At 29.9% G+C, this 22,233-nt stretch overlaps 3 protein-coding genes and 1 long non-coding RNA gene across 9 annotated transcripts; 2 read left to right on the top strand and 2 right to left on the bottom strand.

Annotated features, from left to right (window-relative positions):
* Positions 1-382: 382 nt before the first annotated feature.
* Positions 383-1,489, bottom strand: LOC126917902 (60S ribosomal protein L32). The gene is made up of 4 exons (XM_050725339.1): positions 1,341-1,489; positions 1,007-1,108; positions 771-923; positions 383-583 (listed from the first exon to the last, which is right to left on the bottom strand). Exons 2-4 carry the CDS (start codon positions 1,097-1,099, stop codon positions 425-427), a joined length of 405 nt encoding a protein of 134 aa, XP_050581296.1. The 5' UTR covers positions 1,100-1,108; positions 1,341-1,489; the 3' UTR covers positions 383-424.
* Positions 1,490-1,698: 209 nt separating this feature from the next.
* LOC126917884 (E3 ubiquitin-protein ligase HECW2) lies at positions 1,699-9,161 on the top strand. Of its 4 annotated transcripts, none has more exons than XM_050725278.1 (10): positions 1,699-1,870; positions 1,962-2,134; positions 2,413-3,705; positions 4,040-4,330; positions 4,505-4,703; positions 4,785-5,320; positions 5,395-5,732; positions 5,805-6,005; positions 6,079-7,038; positions 7,184-9,161. In XM_050725278.1, exons 3-10 carry the CDS (start codon positions 2,455-2,457, stop codon positions 7,293-7,295), a joined length of 3,888 nt encoding a protein of 1,295 aa, XP_050581235.1. In that variant the 5' UTR covers positions 1,699-1,870; positions 1,962-2,134; positions 2,413-2,454; the 3' UTR covers positions 7,296-9,161. The 4 variants fall into 4 exon arrangements, with proteins under 4 accessions (XP_050581235.1, XP_050581237.1, XP_050581238.1 ...); XM_050725280.1 differs by having other exon boundaries at positions 2,044-2,134; XM_050725281.1 differs by lacking the exon at positions 4,040-4,330.
* A 299-nt stretch (positions 9,162-9,460) lies between these two features.
* LOC126917915 (uncharacterized) lies at positions 9,461-9,718 on the bottom strand. The gene is made up of 2 exons (XR_007711133.1): positions 9,608-9,718; positions 9,461-9,522 (listed from the first exon to the last, which is right to left on the bottom strand). It is a non-coding gene; the product is annotated as an uncharacterized LOC126917915 (long non-coding RNA).
* Positions 9,719-11,026: 1,308 nt separating this feature from the next.
* On the top strand, positions 11,027-21,581 carry LOC126917887 (kinesin heavy chain). 3 transcript variants are annotated; one of them, XR_007711114.1, is made up of 15 exons: positions 11,027-11,662; positions 14,578-14,719; positions 14,832-15,005; positions 15,091-15,359; positions 15,449-15,695; positions 15,773-16,009; positions 16,083-16,429; positions 16,515-16,718; positions 16,800-16,943; positions 17,025-17,309; positions 17,436-17,621; positions 17,697-17,900; positions 18,008-18,302; positions 18,400-18,570; positions 18,671-21,581. XR_007711114.1 is itself a non-coding variant. In XM_050725285.1 (14 exons), the coding sequence occupies exons 1-14, from the start codon at positions 11,504-11,506 to the stop codon at positions 18,691-18,693; spliced, it is 2,916 nt and encodes a 971-aa protein (XP_050581242.1). In that variant the 5' UTR covers positions 11,028-11,503; the 3' UTR covers positions 18,694-21,581. The 3 variants fall into 3 exon arrangements, 2 of the variants coding, with proteins under 2 accessions (XP_050581242.1, XP_050581241.1); XM_050725285.1 differs by lacking the exon at positions 18,400-18,570 and having other exon boundaries at positions 11,028-11,662; XM_050725284.1 differs by lacking the exon at positions 18,400-18,570 and having other exon boundaries at positions 11,028-11,662; positions 18,729-21,581.
* The last annotated feature ends 652 nt before the right edge of the window (positions 21,582-22,233 follow it).

A 22,233-nucleotide genomic window follows, 5' to 3' on the forward strand; every position in this document is an offset into this window, starting at 1 on the left:
TATTTGATGGGAAATAATTTTTGTCATGGTGAGATTCTTTTGGGGAACGCATCCTTTAAGACTGAACTTGGTAATACACAAGAACACAAGTAGATTACGGTATAAAGAAAATAAATTATAATAAGTATAATAACAGAAAAAGCATTAAGAGAAACATTAATTAAATGAATTAATGCATACATTATGTCATATTAAAATTATTTTATAAAAGTGTATAGATATATTTATATTGTACCATTTTAAGTTATACAAAGAAACATCAATTCTTTTGAAATTTCTTTCAATTTCTGTGCCTCAAAGTAAGTGTGTCTTAATTAGATTTATATGTAATAGCACTATGGATGGATAGATATTAGGAGAGAAATGTAAAGAAGAACAAACATACTTTAAATATTTTATTATTAAATCAAGTAAGAATATGTTTTTATTCATTTTCTTGAGAACGTAATCTTGCACTGCCATTAGTTACCCTTATTGAAAGTTGCTGAGCACGTTCAACAATGGATTTACGTTTCTTACTACTTACTCCATGAGCGATCTCAGCACAGAATTTTCTGTTTTGCATCATTAAAACTTCTAATTCCTACAAACAATCCAAAAAATAAATATTATTACAATTATTATATAGAATCACTTCAGTATAAAAATTTATTAAATAAGTCGAAATATAAATAAAAGTTACATTTTTCTTTTTTTTTTGATGTATAAGAATGTACAATTTTTTATCTATAATAATTGTTGACTTATGAATGAAAAATAATTCTTTTTACCTTAACATTGTGTACCAGAACTTTTCTGAAACCAGTTGGTAACATGTGTCGAGTTTTCTTGTTGCTACCATAACCAATGTTGGGCATCAAATATTGTCCCTTAAAGCGCCTACGAACTCTGTTGTCAATACCTTTGGGTTTACGCCAGTTTCTCTGAAGAATTATTTTGTTAATATTTTTAAATCAGTTATTGACATTGATAATTGATAATTGAATAAGCAAAATAAAAAACAAACCTTCAATTTACTATAACGATCACTCTGATGACGAATGAACTTCTTCGTCCTCTTCTTCACAATTTTAGGCCTGTATACCGGTCGAATAGCCATATTTGTGCACTAAGAACATAAATAAAATGTAAATTAATTGATATACGGTTATAGGAGTAAATTAATAACAACACATTTTGTCACATATTTTTAAATCGTATAATTGTGACAGTAAATTATTTTTTAAAAATATGATGTATTTAATCAATCTTTATTTATTCATATTAAACTAATATGTGTATATTTTATGTTACACGAACGATTTTTAATAAATTTTCGGATTTTCTGTGGGATTACGTACCGTCTCTTACTACACGCCAAACAAAAGAGGTTATATTGAACTTGGATCACGGTCGTCTAATGAAATATTGCGTCTAGTGATACCTTATTTAGTGACACACAAAAAGAAACTATAAACACTTGCTGTTCAAGTAAAGTTAATCAGACATTCTCTTCAATTTACATCATAGAGATAGTTATCTAACAAAATAATTATAACTTTTGTTTTATTTTTCATACAATTCAATTGTTTTTAATTTTATTTAATTTTCAATTTACAAAAGGCGAGTGAAGCGCCTTAACGCTTCATAGAAACAATCTAACTCCAAATTCCCCAAATGGGCATCAAAATCAGGTGTATGTGACAGCATAGGCTATGTATGTAACGCTACGAAAAATTACCAGATACAGTCTGCTATATCTTTCTGTCAAAGCGTTCTTTGATGAATTCGTATAATGATCAAGGAGAGTAAATGAATATGTAAATGTGACGTAAAATGTCTTTACCGGGGCTTTTCATTTGAGATATTTGAAATGATGTAACATATGCAGGTAAAATGCACCAATGTGTTAATATTTCAATACGATTTGATGTTACTAGTGTGTGCAAAATTTGAAGTATTAATAATTATCTCCTTTAAAGGTACCGTATCACAAAAACGAACTATAACTTATTTACTGTTCCGTTATATGTGATTAACGGAAATTGTAATAAATTTTTTTAGTTAGTTTTTCATAACGATTTTGAATAATATAAGTACCGAACTTTAAATACTGGATACGTTACATGCTTTGTGACAATTGTAGTGTACATTGGTATGTACATATTTCAATATTTTTGTCTGTATCGGACTAAACAAATTTTTTTTAATATCGCTATGATCTGTGAATTCCTGATAAAAGTATTAGAATAAAATTATTACAATGAAAATTAGTGTACTGTTCACAAAGAATTGTGTCAAATATATAGTCCCAATTTTATTCAATATACTACCTTCAATATTGCACCAATGCTTTTATTATATGATAAAATTATTCATATAATTTAATTATTATTTATTTTATTAATATTTTTATTTCATTTTTATTTACAGCAATATAAAGAAATATAATTGATTGGTACTATGTTTTAAAAAATGCCATCTGAGATTAATGTTAAAAATATAGGTTCTGAAGAAGATAATGGAGAAAATGAACCTGAAGAACAATCTGTTACGTTATTAACAGTTGGCGTGACAAGTGAAGAATCTTCAGCTACGGTAAATCATGTGGAAACCAATTCCATAAGAAATAGTAGTAAAAAAGTGATTAAGTCTGATGTTAGAAGTGATTTTATAGAACAGGATAAGAATCCTTCTTTGTCACCAGATGTAAACTGTATGTCAAATGAAAATGATTTACAGCAACAAAAAGCATCTTCTAATGAAGAAGTAATTGATAAAACAAGTAATATTCAGGTATCAAATGCCCTTGAAGAATTAAGTGCATGTTCTGAATCAAAATGTAATAAAGGAAATGTAATTTCCAAGAGTGCTGGTGCAGCTGCATTAGCATCGGGTTGTGAAATTGATGATATTGCTAGTGTTTCAAGTAGATTGGATGATGAAATTGCGCAAAGCTCGAGACAAAAACATTTATCGTTGTCTCATAAAAACTTAACAAGAAAGAAGTATTTCTTGGCAAGTATAGATAGTAGTCCTGGAAAGGTAAACAGTTTTGTAGAACAGCTGCCTTTATCTTCTAGAAACATGATCAGAAAGAAACAATTTTTTAGCAAAGATTTGCAATCTAGTAGCACAGAATCACAATATGAACAGAGTATAGGGGACAAACATAACAATAATGATGACAATGTTTTACAACAATTTAGTTCTCAATTTAGTACTCACAACAGAGATTCTATGAAAGATGCTTGTAGCTTACCATTACAGGGTATAGCTTCATGCAGTTCTAATGAACCATTACAATTTCTGAGCACTTCAATAAGTGAAACACATAGCAATGATATTGTTAATACATATAAATCATTAAGTATAACAGAAAATAATAATAAGAGTATAAGTGAAAATTTAAGCAGATTAAATGAAGCTGGTAGTTCACACACATCTAAAAGTGTGCCAAAATCACAAAACACGTTAACAGATTTAGTACATTGTAATGATATTACAAAAAAACCATTTAAACTGCCAATTTTAGAAAATTTATCTGAAACTGCCAGCGCTCAGCAGCATGAGCTGGAAGAAAATGCTGTGGCATTATTGGAACCATCATCAACTAAAGAAGCCCAAGGCATTGAAATAGAACCTCGTTCTTCAAACAGTAGTGATGCAAGTAATTCTGATACAGAATCACAACAAGCAGTTCTAGGTCATAGTGGGACCAAAAAGGTGCAGTTACTTTAACTGTATTAAAATTTGATAAATATTTATTATTATTACACTCAAGTAATTCAGCATTCTATTGTTATTTTTAATGTTTAATCTTATGTACTAAATGTTTCATATTTTTCCTCAAATCAAACAAGTTTCAATATTTGATATATGCAAATATGTATATTTCCTTTACACTTTTATATATGCACATGCAATTTGATTTTCATTTTTAAATTGTTAATAGATTAATATTACACTCCTTCAAATTTATAAATTAAATTTTAGTATAAAACATGTTGAAAGTAGAATTGTTTTAAAATCACAATTTATAAAATATATTTTACTTCAGAAACCATGTGATACAAATGGTATTGTGACAAAAGAAGGCGTGGAATATTATCAATTGTGGCGAAGTACAGAAGGCTTTTCATTTCCTGAAGGTTTATATGAAACATTGTATCCAAATCCTCCACCACTACCACCACGGGTAACGCACAAACTTTTACATAGAAGTAATGCTTTACCAACTGGCCCACCAGAATTACCCAAAAGACATCCTCAAAAATATTCTGCACCCTTGCACCCTGAAGATTGTTTTGGATTTGAAATTGTAGATGTTGATGAAGCTTCTAATTCAAAGGTAATTTAATGAAATATATGCACTGCAGTTAATTGGTAAGCATATAATGTAATTTTAGCTTGTATTTAACGTTTTTTTGTGAATATTGATGTCTCATATAAAGTTTTTACAATTTTTTATATTTATATGATTCTCGTATTTACATTATTATAATCAATCCCCTTAATATTTTAGTCGCGGAGAGCTGTTACAAAAAGTATAGCGCTGTTAAGTTCACCAAGGCCCCCTAGACCATTAGAAAGACCAATATCTGGTTTAACAAATCCATTAGAGTGTCCACCAACACCTACACATCGTCCAAAGCCATTGCGTCCGTTACCGATGTGTCAAACATCTAATGTACCATTACCATCTGAGGAACCTTTGCCACCATGTAAGATAAATTTAACATAACTTTAATAATGTTATAGTGTAATTAAACAAGAAAATTTTATTGAATATATTATTATCGCAGCATGGGAAGCAAGAATCGATAGTCATGGTCGGGTGTTCTACATAGATCATATTAATCGAACGACAACTTGGCAAAGGCCCAATTTAACAACACGGAACACTGGCTGTGATCTTCGGAGGCAGCAATTAGACAGACGTTATCAGAGCGTTCGTCGAACTATTTCTCGACCCGACAATATTGATCGCGAGCCGTCTAGTTCTCAACATGCAAATGAAAATAATTTTGAGAATATGGAACGACCGAATGAACGAGTCGAAAGAATTGAAAACGAACCATTCGATATTAATACGAGTCCTCCAGTATTATTTTTAACGAGACCCGATTTTTTCACAGTATTACATAGTCATGCAGAAGCAGTGGAATTGTATAATCGTAATCCCAGTTTGAAACACATGATTAGCAAAGTCAGAAGAGATACAGCAGTTTTTCCGAGATACGAACATAATAGAGATTTGGTTGCATTAATAAATTTCTTTTCCGATCCAGCTAAAGAACTTCCAAGAGGCTATGAATCAAAACTTGATAGAACAGGCAAAGTAAATATGCCACGATTTAAATTATTTCCGTTATTTGAGAAATCTTTCTGATAGTCAATTGTTAATATTTTCAGAAATTTTTCATTTGTCATGCAAGAAAAGCAACATCTTTCATTGATCCAAGATTACCTACTGAACCGACTCACACACGAACATTATTGGATGAAGCACCTGTACCTCCACCTAGACCACAACAGTCAGCTATTACAACTACACCCGATATACCTGTAGCTTATAACGACAAAGTTGTTGCCTTTTTGCGCCAACCAAATATAATGGATATCTTAAAAGAAAGACATTCAGCATTAGGACAAAATATTGCGCTTCGAGAGAAAGTAAATACGATACGAATTGAAGGGACGACTGCTTTACAACGATTGGGACATGACGTACCTCTAGCATTATTATTAAGGTACAAAATAATGTAATTTCTGAAGGCGGTAAAGGATGAAATAATATTAAAATATTGAATTTATTGTTGCAGTTTATTTGAACAAGAAATTATGTCATATGTACCTGGAAACGTAGGCAGATCTCCATTAGGTAGTCCGCATGCTTCGCCTGGCTTAACAAGAGCTTCTGCTAGAGCTCCAGCTCCATATAGAAGAGATTTTGAAGCTAAACTTAGAACATTTTATAGGAAGCTAGAAAGTAAAGGATATGGACAAGGTCCAGGAAAATTAAAGTAAGTATATCCCAATATAAAAAATGTATAAATATATTTATTATATTATATACTTTTTATATATTTTATTTAGATTACATATTAGAAGAGAACATTTCCTGGAAGATGCTTTCACTCGTATTATGGCTGCTTCAAAAAAAGACTTGCAGAAAAGCAAGTTAGTTATAATGTTTGATGAGGAAGAAGGTGTAGATTATGGTGGCCCATCTCGTGAATTTTTCTTTCATCTGTCGCGCGAACTTTTTAATCCTTATTACGGTTTATTTGAATATTCTGCTAACGACACTTATACCGTACAAGTGTCGCCAATGTCAGCTTTTGTAGATAATTACCATGATTGGTTCAGGTTTTCAGGCAGAGTATTGGGTTTAGCTTTAGTTCACCAATATCTGCTTGATGCCTTTTTTACAAGACCATTTTATAAAGCTCTTCTGAGAATACCAGCGAGTCTAAGTGATTTAGAGAGTTTAGATCAAGAATTCCATCAAAGTTTAATGTGGATTAAAGAAAGAGATATAAGTATTGAACCATTGGAATTAACTTTTTCGGTCACGGAAGAACTTCTGGGCCGAGTAGCTGAACGTGAACTAAAACCAGGAGGAAGAAACATTGCAGTTACGGAGAAAAATAAAAAGGAATACCTTGACAGAGTTGTACGTTGGAGACTTGAGCGCGGCATTGCCGAACAAACGGAATCCCTAGTTCGTGGATTTTATGAAGTCGTAGATCCACGATTAGTATCAGTTTTTGATGCACGAGAGTTAGAATTAGTAATAGCTGGAGCGGCAGAAATTGATCTTAACGATTGGAGAACGCATACAGAATACAGAAGTGGTTATCACGATGCACATCCAGTAGTAGAATGGTTTTGGAGCAGTATAAGCCGATTTACTAATGAACAACGATTGAGACTGCTACAATTCGTTACTGGTACATCAAGCATTCCATATGAAGGATTTGCAGCTTTACGTGGATCTACAGGACCACGGAAATTTTGCATTGAAAAATGGGGAAGGCCAAATAGTTTACCCAGGTATAAAAGTTGTCTTAAAAGTAATATAATGAACAAAACAATTAAAATTCTTATAATATTTATGGTATGAATGTTTCTCAAATTTGTTAATAGTATCATTTTATTTATTCAATAATGCTATTCTTCAAAATAGATAACTTTTTAGGGCTCATACATGCTTTAATCGCTTGGATCTTCCACCGTATCCTACGCCTGAAATTTTATACGAAAAGCTTTTATTGGCTGTAGAAGAAACAAATACTTTTGGAATAGAGTAAGAGAATTTGCTATGATTACAGCAAATGCGTAACGATATAAGAAAAACATCAAGGTTCGTGTTATTTGAATAAAGCATCATTGCAGATTTAAAGATAGATTAGTAAGATTGGTAATGTATTCTACTATCCAAAAATTCATGATCGGATTTTTAGATTACTACAATCAAAACTGTATCAAAATGTAAATATCTAACAAAAACAGTTGCGCATATTTTGAAAATTTTAAATATTGTATACATATTGCTGTAATCTATTTATATTAAAACTAAATAACGATTCGCGTAGTACATTTCTTGTGTAAAAATTATAGATTTAATACATTAAGAAAAAATGTTTAGGTATGAATATATACAATTATTTCTGTTCAAACTTCTATAGTTCTAGAAATTGTTCGGAAAACATTGTAGATATATGTGGTATAGAAAAAACTGATTTTGAAATTGATACAAAAATAAGCGACTTATTTAGCATAATTTCTATAAAAGCTTCTTTTCTTTATATTTTGTAAAAATACTCTTATAAATTTTTTATAAAAATTGAGGAGCATTTAATATCGCATTTTACAAAAATATATAATGCAGCTGTGTAGCTAATTTATTCTGTTGTCTACTTAGTTTGTAGGTATAATACTGATTTCTAGTCTGTAATTTTAAATATTCAATTTTACAGCTATTTTTCTAATATTTTCAGACATTCCATGTCAATTTATTTAATATTTTCATAATTAATTTACGAAGTTCTACAATGAAGCAAAAAAAATGTTTATAAAACAAAAATTTTTTATTGCATATTTAGTGATATCTTCTCACATATAAACATTCTTCCAACGTGTTTTATATAATTTATCTTCAAACTAAATAAAAATTTCAAGTATTTGGTATTAATCAAGAATGTTTAAAATGTCCAGAAAAGCAGTTAATGAATAAACAATGAAAACATGAATAGTATATGAAGAATACACAGTCAATGAAAGTAATAAGAATAATCAATCATCATTCAGTTATTAATTTCACATTTAATATTAACATAGACGTTTTATAGAATTTTATTTAATATGTAGGACATTGTTTATAATTCGTTTATTTAATTCTTTAAAACTAATTTTAGAAAAAACTATACTAAACAAACTTTATAATATTACTTGAAGAATTGGTGAGCATGTAGATGGTCCTATACTTCAAGATTTAGTCTACCTCTTGAACTTTAATCTCGCTTTTGCGGCATTAATGTAAAAAATTTTTATCTGTTAATCATTTAATCGTTCCTCATCTTAAAAGAAAAAAAAAACATGTATAATATACAAAACATATACGGGTTTCTGTAATGTGCAAGAGATAATACAACACAACTTTATTTATATTTCTCCTGGCGCAAAATTATATTACAGAGTAAATTTAATGAAATTATTTATTATCTAGTAGAATTCAAAATGAAGTATTAAATATCTATAAAAATCGGCAAAAAAATGACAACTAAAAGTAACGATATAAAATATGAAAAACATTTTTATATGTTATTTACTCTTAAAATTTCGTTTAAGTGATTGTTTGGTTTTGTGTGATGTTAGTAGTAACAACGTCGATAAATAACAATAATAACATTAATGTAGTAATAATAGAAACAATATTTATTAAATAGAAATACTAATATTATGTGATTGTTGAAGATAAGTTGCACCTTATATTATCTGTAAACTAGTCATATAGCATGGCAAATTATAGACTATTTAGACATACTGTACAAGTTACAGGCATTGTAATATTAGATAACACATAACATTTATAATGAACCATGACTGTGTGAGAGCATTCTTTACTTTATTGTTAAAGAAAATAAAATGTGCCTCTTTTGTTATGTTACATTAAACATTGTTCTTCCTTTCTTATAATATCCAATCTACTTTCATATAAAGAAAATGATAATAAGCAAACTTTTCTAATTTATAGAATAATTACAGTCTTACGAAAAATTAGGTATTCAGAGGAAGTGAAAATTTTAAACTTAACGGATGGTATCTTCTAAAAAATCTAATTTAGTCGTGACATGTCATACAATTTTCTAAAAATATATCCCGAAAGTATGTACAATTACATTCTTACGTTCCGAGATCTAAAGTTAAAGATTATCCATCAGATTAAATGTGAAATATTTTTAATTAAAAAAAATTTGCGGTGCTTGACAATTTTATTTCTTAAATAACGCAAAATCGAGTTGGTGATTCATAGTCCTAACAAAGAAAATTTGTCCATAAAGTTTTCAATAGTTTCACACGTATGTTCATTATTATGTAATGGTTATACACAAGACAATACCAATGCATTTTTCCATGGTCGACTTATTATCAATTTGATGTTTTATTTTATAAAATACCAATATTCTTTGTTTCGCGAAAATATAAGATATTTGTCTTCGTAGAAAAATTCTATGAAGATAATGTTGCAGTCTATGCATAAACATAGTGCAAAATCTGTTTGAAATGTTTGAATCAATAAATGTCAGGTTATGAAGGTCACGACAGGATGTAAGAACAAAAATAATGAGGGTAAAGAAAGGCAGCACCGTAGTAAAGTGCAAAAAAAAATCAATTACGGATTAGAACCAAGGTTTTTAAATATATTTTTAGTACATTTTCATACAATAAATTTTATATTTCAGATTATATACTTGTATACCAGTATCAAAATGATATTTATTTTCTTTTCTTAAAATCAAAAGAGAAAGAAATTTTGAAATTTAGTGATGATATGCTAATAAAAACTTCCAAAAAATATATACTTTTTAATTTACTTTTTACAATTTTTTATAATACTAAATTTTTGTGTATTTTTTTGTTACGACAAATTCATAATTCACTGTGTGAATATTGATAGGTGATATACTTATATTTTCAGTTATTACAAATATGTTAATGATAAATAAAAATTTTTGTGCGCTAGAGATATAATGTTTATTATACATATATATCATTTTAATATAATACTGTAATATAATAATATTATTTTGTGATTGTGTTTTAATAAACATTGATATCTAAATAGATGATGCAATATCATTATCAAAATATTCCATTATTTTTTTACAAGTTGTGTTTGTGAATCCTGATATTAGGAAGCATAAAACTTGAAATTGACCAATTTAATATACATTCGTAAATTGTAGAAATAGCAAAATTTAAATTTTATATATCGAGGACTATTAAATGCAATTGAAGTACGAATCACCTAGTAGAAAGATAAAAAATAAATTTTTAACGATATTAAAAATGAAAATATTAAATCCAATTGTCCTTCCTTCATTAAAAATAATTTGATGGAAGCTATATAATATGATTATGATTATTCACACTATTTTATTAGGTAAACTAAGAAATCTGTTTAAAAAATATAGTCATATAACCTACAAAAGTATAATTACAAATTTAGATTCAAATTGAACGACTTAAAGCATTAGTCAACAAAAAAGCAATATTTGTAAACTAAATTAAATGAAAAATGTATTATGCAAAAAAAGAGGTTATATAAAATAATTACAGACATTATGTCCAAATTTCGGATATACCAAATGATTTATAAACGTTATAAGTAAACTATAATTGATTTTCAAGGAGAAATATTAGCATCCTACAAAATGACCAAAAAAGTATTTGGCTAGAAAATGGAATAAGGATCCGACGCCCACGCAGGTTACAGCCCTGACAACGTATGTATGATATCCGCCGACAATGCTGTTTCGTGTGCGCAAACAGGCAAGTCGTACGGCGCGCGCGCACGTTTAGTTCGACGCGTTTGCGTTAAACTTTGTCTAGACTTCTCATCGATTGGTTTTTAGAGTACCCGAAGTATATTCAAAAAAATCACTTCCGTGTTTCAATATAGAGTAGTAGTAATGTATTAGTAGAAGAGGATTGGCCGCGTGTCACACCTTATATCGTCCATGTTTCTTCACCAGTCTAACATAAGTACGATCGTTGATTCTCACCTTTGCACACGCAAATCAACCCACCCGCAAAATCGTCGAACAACGGCAGCCATCTTTGCTGGCTCCAAAACGGGCTGTGGTTTGTGACAGAGAAGACGGTAGTGGTTCTTGATGCGGTTCACGCGACCATCTCGTCGCCTATGCACCCTACGAGAGATCGGAAATCATTTTTAAGTGTGACTAATCAGAATAACTAAGGAACTCGTGTCACGAATTCGAGCTACCGAAATATGGCAATGGAGACGCCGAGGGAGCGTGAGATTGCCGCGGAGGACAGTATCAAGGTAGTCTGTAGATTTCGACCTTTGAACGACTCCGAGGAGAAGGCTGGCTCGAAATTCATCGTAAAATTCCCATCCGGCGGCGAGGATAACTGCATCTCTATAGGGGTACGTAGATTTTACACGCGTCATTCTCGTTTTTAGTTATCACATTTAGTTAACCGTGTTCAGCTTACGTGTGATGTCATCGTGCACAGCTGACAGCTGCTCTCTCGGTCCTTCTCTATATTCAGTATATTCTATCTGTAAATCGTCATGCTATGCATTTAACGCCGATTAAAAGAATCCTTCGATCGACGCACAGGATGATTCATTTTTGTTATTTTCGGCGAAATGGAGATTTCATTCCGCCTCCATCGGTGCTTCGTCGAGCTGAACGATTTCCTCACGTTGACGCATCTATTTCAGCGAATGATTAAACCGTAATTTCGAAGTAGATACAGTACCGAATTGTCAACGATCGAACTTCTTTTTCGTTCATCGATGGTAGCCAATTGTCAATTTAACTACATATATATATTTTGTGGCGTTAAAAATTGTTGTTGGCCTCAGATTCGTCAAATACAAGTTCAACTTTGTGAAATGTTTGAGATCGCGTTCGCTACAACTTCATTTAATGAACGATCCTGTGTATTTTATAATTATTAAATTTTTGTAAAATATTTCCACTACCTATAGCCTTAATTCCTCCTTATCCTCATTATATCCTTGCAGGAAATATATGTACACTTCATGATTTTTTTATATATTACGATTTTATCAGCTGTACTAATAAATAAATCACCATTTTATAATAAAATAGATAAATATATAGATTATCAAATCATTTAAGTGATTAGGACTTTTTTAATTGATAGCGTCAGTATTTTTAAATATCTGTCTTTCTATCTATCTCTTTCTTGCATTATGATCTTATTGCTTCTATATAAACAAATAATTTAATTTTTGTAGTTGTATATAATTTTGTATTAAGAATATTAGACAGATATATAATTATATATTATGAATATTTGTTAAATTTATTATTGTATATAGAAATTACAACTATTCCTAATGATATTTTTACTTTTGTAGTATGCAATTTGAAATGATCCGACATGTATTTTTAAGTAGATACATGTTCATGAATGTACCATTTCATATAGAAGTCTTTTGATCTTGGAGCTCAGTAAAGATATCGCTATTGTTTTAAAAGGTTCCTGATACAAAGCTTCATTGAGTGCAATTGTTCCCCTTTTTTCCTATATTCTTCTATATTTCAAAGGGACCTACAAATACATATGTAATATATAATTATCCCTACAATATTTTATTTGTGTTTCACACTGATTCGTGAAATATGTAAGATAAAAATAGAATTTTAATAAAATTAAGGTATTGTTACATATTTAAAATTGGCAAACATTTGTCTTATGTCATTAATTTTTTAAATGAATATTATTTAAGTACATTTTGTTTAAAAGTCTCAGGATACCTAATCAAATTTGATAAAAACCTAAAAGTATTATTGAAATCAATAAAATATTTCAAGTAATGCTATATTTTACAGAATTACTTATATGTATAATAACAAACATGTTTAAAAACATAATAACTCTATCCTTTACCAAAATCAATAACAATTAGTCATTTTTTCGTCTATATATACCCTGTGTATATTAAGTATCATATTTACTAATTTTGGTATTTTAGCAATTATTATTTTTTTAATAAATTCTCTATTGTTATTTTTCTTTCTTATCTTTCATTCCCTTTATGTAATATTTTACTTCTGTCCGCAATTGTGGACATTTTTGTTTCGTACTTTTCGTCCTAACACACCCTATAGTATTCCGATAAGGTTAACATCAAGCAATAGCTACTTTACCATTACATTTATTTCTGTTGTACTTAGTATTATTTAATATTATTTAGTATTTATTTCTTCTAGACATTTTTTACATATCTTCGCTAGATACATAAGATCATTATCATGAATGGAATAGTTTCGATTAATGTAACGGAGATTACGTTTGTTTGTGCAATATACACAAATATTTTTTTCCTAAAATTATCTATTATTAACAAATTGCTCGTTGTGTTGTTTTCGGTTCAATTTCCAATTCGTTTTTATATAGGAAGCATTTTTTATTTTTATACATTAATTATTGTTTAATTTTTAAATCAAACAAAAGTCCGTCGCTCGGATTTAAAAATTTCAAATTTAGATTTATTCATAATATAGTCTTCTAGTGATTAATGTTGATGATTTTTAGCGTACTAAAGTGTTTTTTAGAGTTGCGTATCTTCAAAATCTACTTTCCACAAATCGCGAAATTAGTTTCATTTCTTATTTATCAACTTTTGCCTTTGGAGTAGTTTTTCTTTTATCACGTTTACAAAAATCGATTCTCAATTATTACCTTTCTCATTTCAAATTACCTGTAGTTGCGAAATTATGTATCGCAGGCTATAGACAACGGAAGAAGTTCTCACTTTCTTCAAAATTTCTCTTGCAGAATAGCCTCTTCTCCTGATAAAAAGACTCTCAGAACACTTCGCTATACTCAAGTCTTTTCTCTTATTATTAATATGCGACGTGCACACGAAAAGTATTCAAAACGAAGTGATTTCAACTGAAGCTTTGAATTAGCTAGAAACTCTAATTTAGGTTTCTGTAATTCTATAATATGTTCTAAATATTTGTATAAATCGAAAAAATATGCGAACATAGCCATCGTGAATTAAAGGAACGGAAAAGAATGTTCTGCTCACGGCTATCATAACGGAGCGTATCTCTAATAATTCACATATATTTTTCATTTTTGTAAATTTTCATTATTCGGACAATGAAATATTTTATTGTCATATAATCAACTAATACGTACAAATACATCCGTAAATTGTATTAATAAAACTATGTAATTTGAACGATTTAAATTGTACAAATATCATATGAAAGTTTATCAAAATATGGCTTCATGTTCTAAAACTTTTGCGTAATAGCGTATATTCTTTAATTTAATATTGCAATATTATTTTAGGGAAAGGTATATCTTTTTGACAAAGTATTTAAGCCAAATGCTACTCAAGACAAAGTTTACAATGAAGCAGCTAGATCAATTGTCACAGATGTGTTGGCAGGCTACAATGGCACTATTTTTGCATATGGACAAACATCTTCAGGTAAATTGAAATATTTTATTAAGTAAAATACATAAATATGTGTTATTAGTTATTGATATCAAAGTTAAGTTCTAATATGATTCTGCTAATGAAATATTTATGTGTAAATTAGGAAAAACGCATACCATGGAAGGTGTTATTGGAGACCCAAATAAACAGGGTATTATTCCCAGAATCGTTAATGACATTTTCAATCATATTTATGGCATGGAAGAGAATTTGGAATTTCATATCAAAGTATCGTACTTTGAAATCTATATGGATAAGATCAGAGATCTTCTTGATGGTAAGAACTTTATTATTCATTTTACTTATTTAACATGAAAAATCTTAAAATTGTTACTTATAATTTTATTGTTTTTCATTCTCAGTATCCAAGGTAAATCTAAGCGTGCATGAAGATAAAAATCGAGTACCATTTGTAAAAGGTGCAACAGAACGCTTTGTATCTAGTCCTGAAGAAGTGTTTGAAGTAATAGAAGAAGGAAAATCAAATAGGCACATTGCTGTAACTAACATGAATGAGCACAGCTCACGTTCTCATTCTGTATTCTTAATAAATGTAAAACAAGAAAACTTAGAAAACCAGAAGAAGCTATCAGGAAAATTATATCTTGTTGATTTAGCTGGTTCAGAAAAGGTGACTTACATCTACTCTATTAAATCTATCATTACATCTACTCCCTTCTCCTCAGAATATACCTGTTTTATATTTATATTATATTTTAGGTTTCAAAAACTGGAGCAGAAGGCACTGTACTGGATGAAGCAAAAAATATTAATAAATCCTTATCAGCCCTTGGAAATGTAATTTCAGCTTTAGCTGATGGAAATAAAACTCACATTCCTTACCGTGACTCAAAGTTGACTAGAATTTTGCAAGAATCTCTTGGTGGCAATGCTAGAACTACGATTATTATTTGTTGTTCACCAGCTAGTTTCAATGAATCAGAAACAAAATCGACTTTAGATTTTGGTAATAAAAGAGATCTTTATTTTTGTCTTGATTAAATATATGAAGTTTCTCGATTATATATTTAATTATTTTCTTAGGTAAACGAGCTAAAACTATAAAAAATGTTGTATGCGTTAATGAGGAATTAACGGCTGAAGAATGGAAGCGTCGTTATGAAAGGGAGAAAGAGAAGGCAGCTAGATTGAAAGGAAAAGTTGAAAAATTGGAGGCTGAATTATCTCGTTGGCGACAGGGTGAAACCGTTAAACTCGAAGAACAATTTAATTTGGTTGAAGCATCAGATGTTACAACTCCAATTAATATGTCCATTGAGGGTACTATACAATTTACTCTATAAGAATGAGAACGTTGTGACATATATTATATAATTTATAATGCTTTTCACAGGTAAACTTGATGATGGTCCAATGCCGGCCACTCCTGGCGGCAATTTGATGGCTGGATCTTTATCTAATGAAGAACGGCAGAAACTAGAAGAAGAACGTGAAAGACTTTACCAGCAATTGGATGATAAGGATGAAGAGATTAACCAACAATCGCAATATGTCGAGAATTTAAAAGAACAAATTCATGAACAAGCAGAATTAATTGCGACTGCAAGGCGTGAATACGAGAAACTTCAACAGGAGGTGAACCGAACACAGCAAGAACATGAACGGGCTAAGGAAGAAGTAAAAGAAGTTTTACAAGCATTGGAAGAGTTAGCAGTTAATTATGATCAAAAATGTCAAGAGGTATCTTATGTCAATAGCTAATTTCTTATATCATCTGTACTGAAAGATATAAGGATATTATTATATTATATATACATTCTTACAGTGTGATATTAAAAAGAAAGAAACAGAAACTTTGACAGAAGAACTTTTAGCAAAACAAACAACGCTGAACAGTACTGCTTCAGAATTACAACAGTTGAGAGATATGTCTGCACATCAAAGGAAACGTATTGCAGAAATGTTAGCAAACTTCTTGAAAGATTTAGGTGAAATTGGAGTTGCTATTGGTGGCGATGAAAATCTAAAGGTAAAAACTGATTTACTACATCGTTTAAAGAATTCCTTATAATGCAATTACATAAAGTATTACAAATCTCATATTTTATAGGTTGTACCTACAGAAAGCAATGGTAAACTTGAAGAGGAATTCACAGTGGCAAGGCTATTCATTAGCAAAATGAAATCAGAGGTGAAGAATTTAGTACAACGATGCCAAGGATTAGAAAGTTCCCAAGTAGACTGTAACAAGAAAGTAAGCGTTCGATTTCGTATTCTTTGAATTCATTATATTTGATTTTTACAATATAACGCTCATTGGTTAATTTTATTTTAGGTTGCTGAATATGAAAAAGATCTAGCTGAATGTCGTTTATTAATTTCTCAACATGAAGCTCGTATGCAAACATTAACCGAATCAATGAAAGTGGCGGAAGCACGTAAACGTGCTTTGGAGGAAGATGTTGATGCTTTACGCGAAGAATGTGCCAAGTTGAAGGCTGCAGAACAAGTACAAGCAGTTACAAATAAAGAAAAAGCAGAAGAAAAGGAAGCAGCAACAAAGATGAGAGTAGCATTGGAGGAACAAATGGATCAATTGCGAGATGCTCATCAGAAACAAGTAAATATACATTTTACATTACTATATATTATTGTTATTATTATGAATACTAAATATTACTATATAATACTAAATTACTAAATAATACTATCAATACTAAATATTATTATTATTAATTGAATGTAGGTCGCAGCGCTTAGGGATGAACTGTCTGAGAAGCAAGAATTGATCAGTGAACTTAAAGATTTGAACCAGAAATTCACATTAGCTCATCAGCAAATGCAAGCCGATTATGAACGATTGAAACAAGAAGAAGCAAATAAATCTGTTAAATTGCAAGAATTAATTTTACTTAATGAACGCCGTGAACAAGTACGTATAAATTTGACAAAAGATATAGAGCAATTAAAAGTCCAAATTTCTGTAATTACTAATTAATTTTTATAGGCTCGAAAAGATCTTAAAGGTCTGGAGGAAACAGTAGCCAAAGAACTTCAAACACTGCACAATCTACGCAAATTATTTGTTCAAGACCTTCAGACTAGAATAAAGAAAACTATGATCGCAGAAGATAACGAAGACGATGGTGGATCACTTACACAAAAACAGAAGATTTCCTTCCTTGAGAATAACTTAGATCAGCTTACGAAGGTACGTGATTGAAAAATTCAGTAATTAAAATTCCAAATTTGATCGCTTAATATTTTTAATGCGTAATTATATTCTCCGTCAAAACATTATCTATATATTTTTAATAGGTTCATAAACAACTTGTGAGGGATAACGCTGATCTTCGATGTGAATTACCCAAACTTGAAAAGAGATTACGAGCTACGATGGAGCGTGTGAAAGCTCTGGAAACAGCATTGCGAGATGCCAAAGAAGGTGCAATGCGAGATCGTAAACGTTATCAATATGAGGTAGATAGAATCAAGGAAGCGGTTAGACAGAAGAATCTGGCTCGTCGTGGACCTAGCGCGCAAATTGCTAAGCCAATTAGAGCTGGTCAACACCATTTAACCAATGTTAATGCTATTAGAACAGGAAATCGTGGTGAGTAATAATTTGTACAGTTATCTTTGTTATATATCATTTTTTCCAATGCATATAACTAAGTATCTATATTCTTACTTTTACACACAAATCGTAGGTTTGTTCAATTTTGCATAAAAGGAATCGATAAAAATATTATTCATTTTGGAATATATTATCTAATATATTTAAATATAAATCATATAATTTCATATACAGAATGAAAGATTATTTAAAAGAACAAACCTTACGAGAATTTTGATTTTAATTTTCAATTCTTTTTTAATAAGTGAGTATGGGTGATTTTATTTATAAAACGTTAATTTTGCGTTAATATTTTTGGTGATATTAGTTTTGATGTTTGTTTATTTTTTCATGTTTTTATTCAGATATGGGTAACAGCGTACAGTGATCGTGAGCATAATGCCAAACCCTTCACTTTTACAGAAAACGAATGCAAGAACGCTTTCATCAATGAAAGCAATAGAGTTCCAGAGACTCTAATTTGTAGTGGATACCCATAAATGTTACAACTATATAGTAAGGGTAATAGACGTAATATATCCGCAAGGAGCACCGCCAGTTCTTTTTATTTGTCTCGAAACAAGCATGTGCTTATTAATGCAAATAAGTGCATTAAGTTATAAAATTAGTGCTGCATGTCCTATCGATTTGTAAATAGTTAATTTTTATAAATTATTTAACTTAATATCGTGCACGATAAATAAAGGTGAATGTCTATCAAATAATCATGCAAAGGCCTCTTATGAAGAATGTTTCAATATTTATTTCTATCAAAATTTTGTATACTATATCCTATGTCTTTAAAAAGACAAGTGAATTCCATTATCATAGAATAGAAAATAAATTCCTGAAAGTGACATTAATGCAATTTGACCGACTTGTCTACAGTAGTTTTAATTAATCTGCTATCGACATTGAAGTTTCCCGACAAATGAGGCAGTACTATTTAAGATTTGGTAGGTATCGCTGACATGAAATGCGATTGGACATGCGGCTTTAAAAAAAACTGTAGGAATGATCGTGGCTTATAAGTATTTATAATTGTAAGAATTCTCTCCATTGCTATTAATACACTCGTGACAACAGATTTTTCGGACCAGAAAGCTCGCTTAACCGAGAGTGTTAAGTTTGTTGGCTATTCTAAATATTATTGAGGTCCAAGAACCAATGGCTTTATGAACATTTTCGACAGAAGAATTTCATCGCTATCCTCGTTCACATTTATTTTATTATAGTACAGTTTTCATTGCATGAATCTTTATATACTCATCTAATTTAAATTAATTTATTATCGCTTATTCTTGTTTATATCAGAGGCTTTTATACTACATTTAAAGTTCTGTAGACCAATGAAATTTGGCCTATAGGGTAAATCTTTTGTCTTAGATATACGTGTTAGTTTACGTTTCTTCATGTTGAGCTTATGCTCGGAAGTTACCTAGATGTATGTATACTGTACGTCTAATAGTGAGCTTTTGCACAGGTCTGCTTAAGTTCCTAAAACCTGTTGCAGGCCGCCGAAAATTCGCTCACACATGTATCTCTTTATTTTTCAGTGTAACAATTGAACGTAACGTTATACACATGCATTTTTTAGAAAACTCTATTCTTTAATCATATTTGTCGATAATTAATGCTTTTCAATGTGTACTTTTTATGTATTTTTTTTTGTAATTGTTTTATTTATGGTTCTGATAAAAATGTACGAGCCACACGTACTTGATGTATTGTCCGGAGCAGGAGAATTCTAAACAATATTAATTTAAGATAGGTTTCTGTAAACTGTGCGCGATTAAATATTTGTTTGTGATACGTTGGAATCTTATTACGCATAGATTCCTTATGGTATGTAGGCAAAAAAGATTAACATTTTCTTTATGAATCATTGTCTCTCGTTGTTGTAGACAACAACGAAAGAAATCATGTTTCCATATGAGATCATTTTTGTCATCTTCCGTTTTTTAACTTTTGTGATATCGAGGGAGAAATTGTGTTTGCTAATATGCAAAGACAAGTGCGTGGTGCATAATGAGTGCAATTATTATTGAAATATTTTTGTCAAATGTATGTAAATATAATCTTACACTATTACATTTATTTGGCAAATTAATAAAACAATTTTTGCAAATTGCCCTACGCATAAAAGGCTACGAGTATATATATTTAATGCAAAATACACTTAATATTACTGTTTCAAAGCCTTAACGATTATCGAAATATTGTCATACGATAATTTTCATTCTACTGTTCAACTAAGGTATTAATGTGTTCGCTGAATTTTTGATCATGATTCAATTTCTTTCTTAAGCTAGTGAATCGTGAAATAAAATATCAGCTTAGCCAACTCTTTGATTATGAGTTTCGGGCATCGACCACTTTTTCCTTATTAAATAACATTTATTTTTATAGAGTATTGTAAAGGCATTATTGATTTTTCAACATGAAGGAAGAAATTGGACGGTACTTATCGAATAAATCTTCGTTATGATCAAAAAGTGATGAAACACGATGATGACTAATCGAGTACTGTTACATAATAGCATAATGTAAATTATCCACGTAATTTTCGAATTGACATACGTGTTTATGTTCTTTTTTTACATTGTAATTCGTATGATTCGTTCGTATAATTAAAACGGGCAATGGAGCTTGAAAAAATTTGATGAATTTTATTGTACAAAAAAGAACTCCTCCAAAATCCATATGCTTGTCGGAAAAAATCCTTTTAATCGGAAATCTCCGATGTATGTATGGGAGAAAATAGAAAAAATCAGAGTTATTATTATTTTCATAATACATCAAACATGTTTAAAATTATAGTAAAAAGAAAGAAGAGAAGTAGTTAAACTTATAATGATACATTCACGCTGGAAAACAAGGATCACTGTTAATGAGGAGGTCTATAACCGCTACCGTTTTTTTGTAAACTGTACGAAGTATGCGAATGTGAAGGAAATAAATAAGTTGACAGATGTAGATATTCGTTTCATTGTTTTAGAAACATACCGAAAAATGTACAGAAAAAGTGCGACAAACTCATGTAGTTGTATCACCTGCTTTGCTACACTATGCTTTATTCGAAAAATTATTATATGTTCCATACGTGCGCTTATTTAATTAACCTCTACATCATAACAAAATTACCGGCGTTTTAAAATAAAAAAAAGATCTATAATTGATACTCGATGGTGCATAGCGAAACCTATAAGTATCGAAGTAGGTTTACTATATAAAATAGAATAATAAAAAAGAATAATAAATTCTTTTTTCATTGCATGTCTTGTGTACATGTTATAAACATTCTTCAAAAGCCCTCAATCAAATTCAGGTCTACCTCATTCGAAACTGAAAATAAAATGAAATAGAAATTTGAAAAATCCTCCTAGAATTAGATGATTTGTATGCAGAATTAGAGAGAAGCCGTAGCTTCAAGGTATCATAAATTATATTACATTTAATTTACACCCATATTTAATTAAAATTAATAAGAAGTTTATTATTATTACTTGATTAATAATTGACGATAGCTGCATTAACTTTTTAATAAGATACTACTTAAATATTGGTTCTTGAATAGCATAGTTATTTAATAAAGTAATTTATATTACATGTATATTTGCATTTATTCAATATCAAAATTATAAATATCCAAATTTCCTTATTGATTTTATAAAACTCATATGAATATATATTAATTTACTCTTTAGTTCAAACAATAATGAACTGCTTCATTCAATTAGACTTCATTATTTTATTTGTTTTCTTATGGTATTTCTTCAAAGATAAATATCATGAATGGTCTGAATGTTATGGACTGGAATGTGGAACAACAATGTTTAGACAACACATTGTCATTGACAGATGTACGAAAAAAATTATTTCCTACAAAGAATAAACTTGATCGTGCACCAGTATTAAGTGAAAATAA

Source organism: Bombus affinis, chromosome 6 (genome assembly GCF_024516045.1).
Source record: "Bombus affinis isolate iyBomAffi1 chromosome 6, iyBomAffi1.2, whole genome shotgun sequence".
NCBI lineage: Eukaryota > Metazoa > Arthropoda > Insecta > Hymenoptera > Apidae > Bombus > Bombus affinis.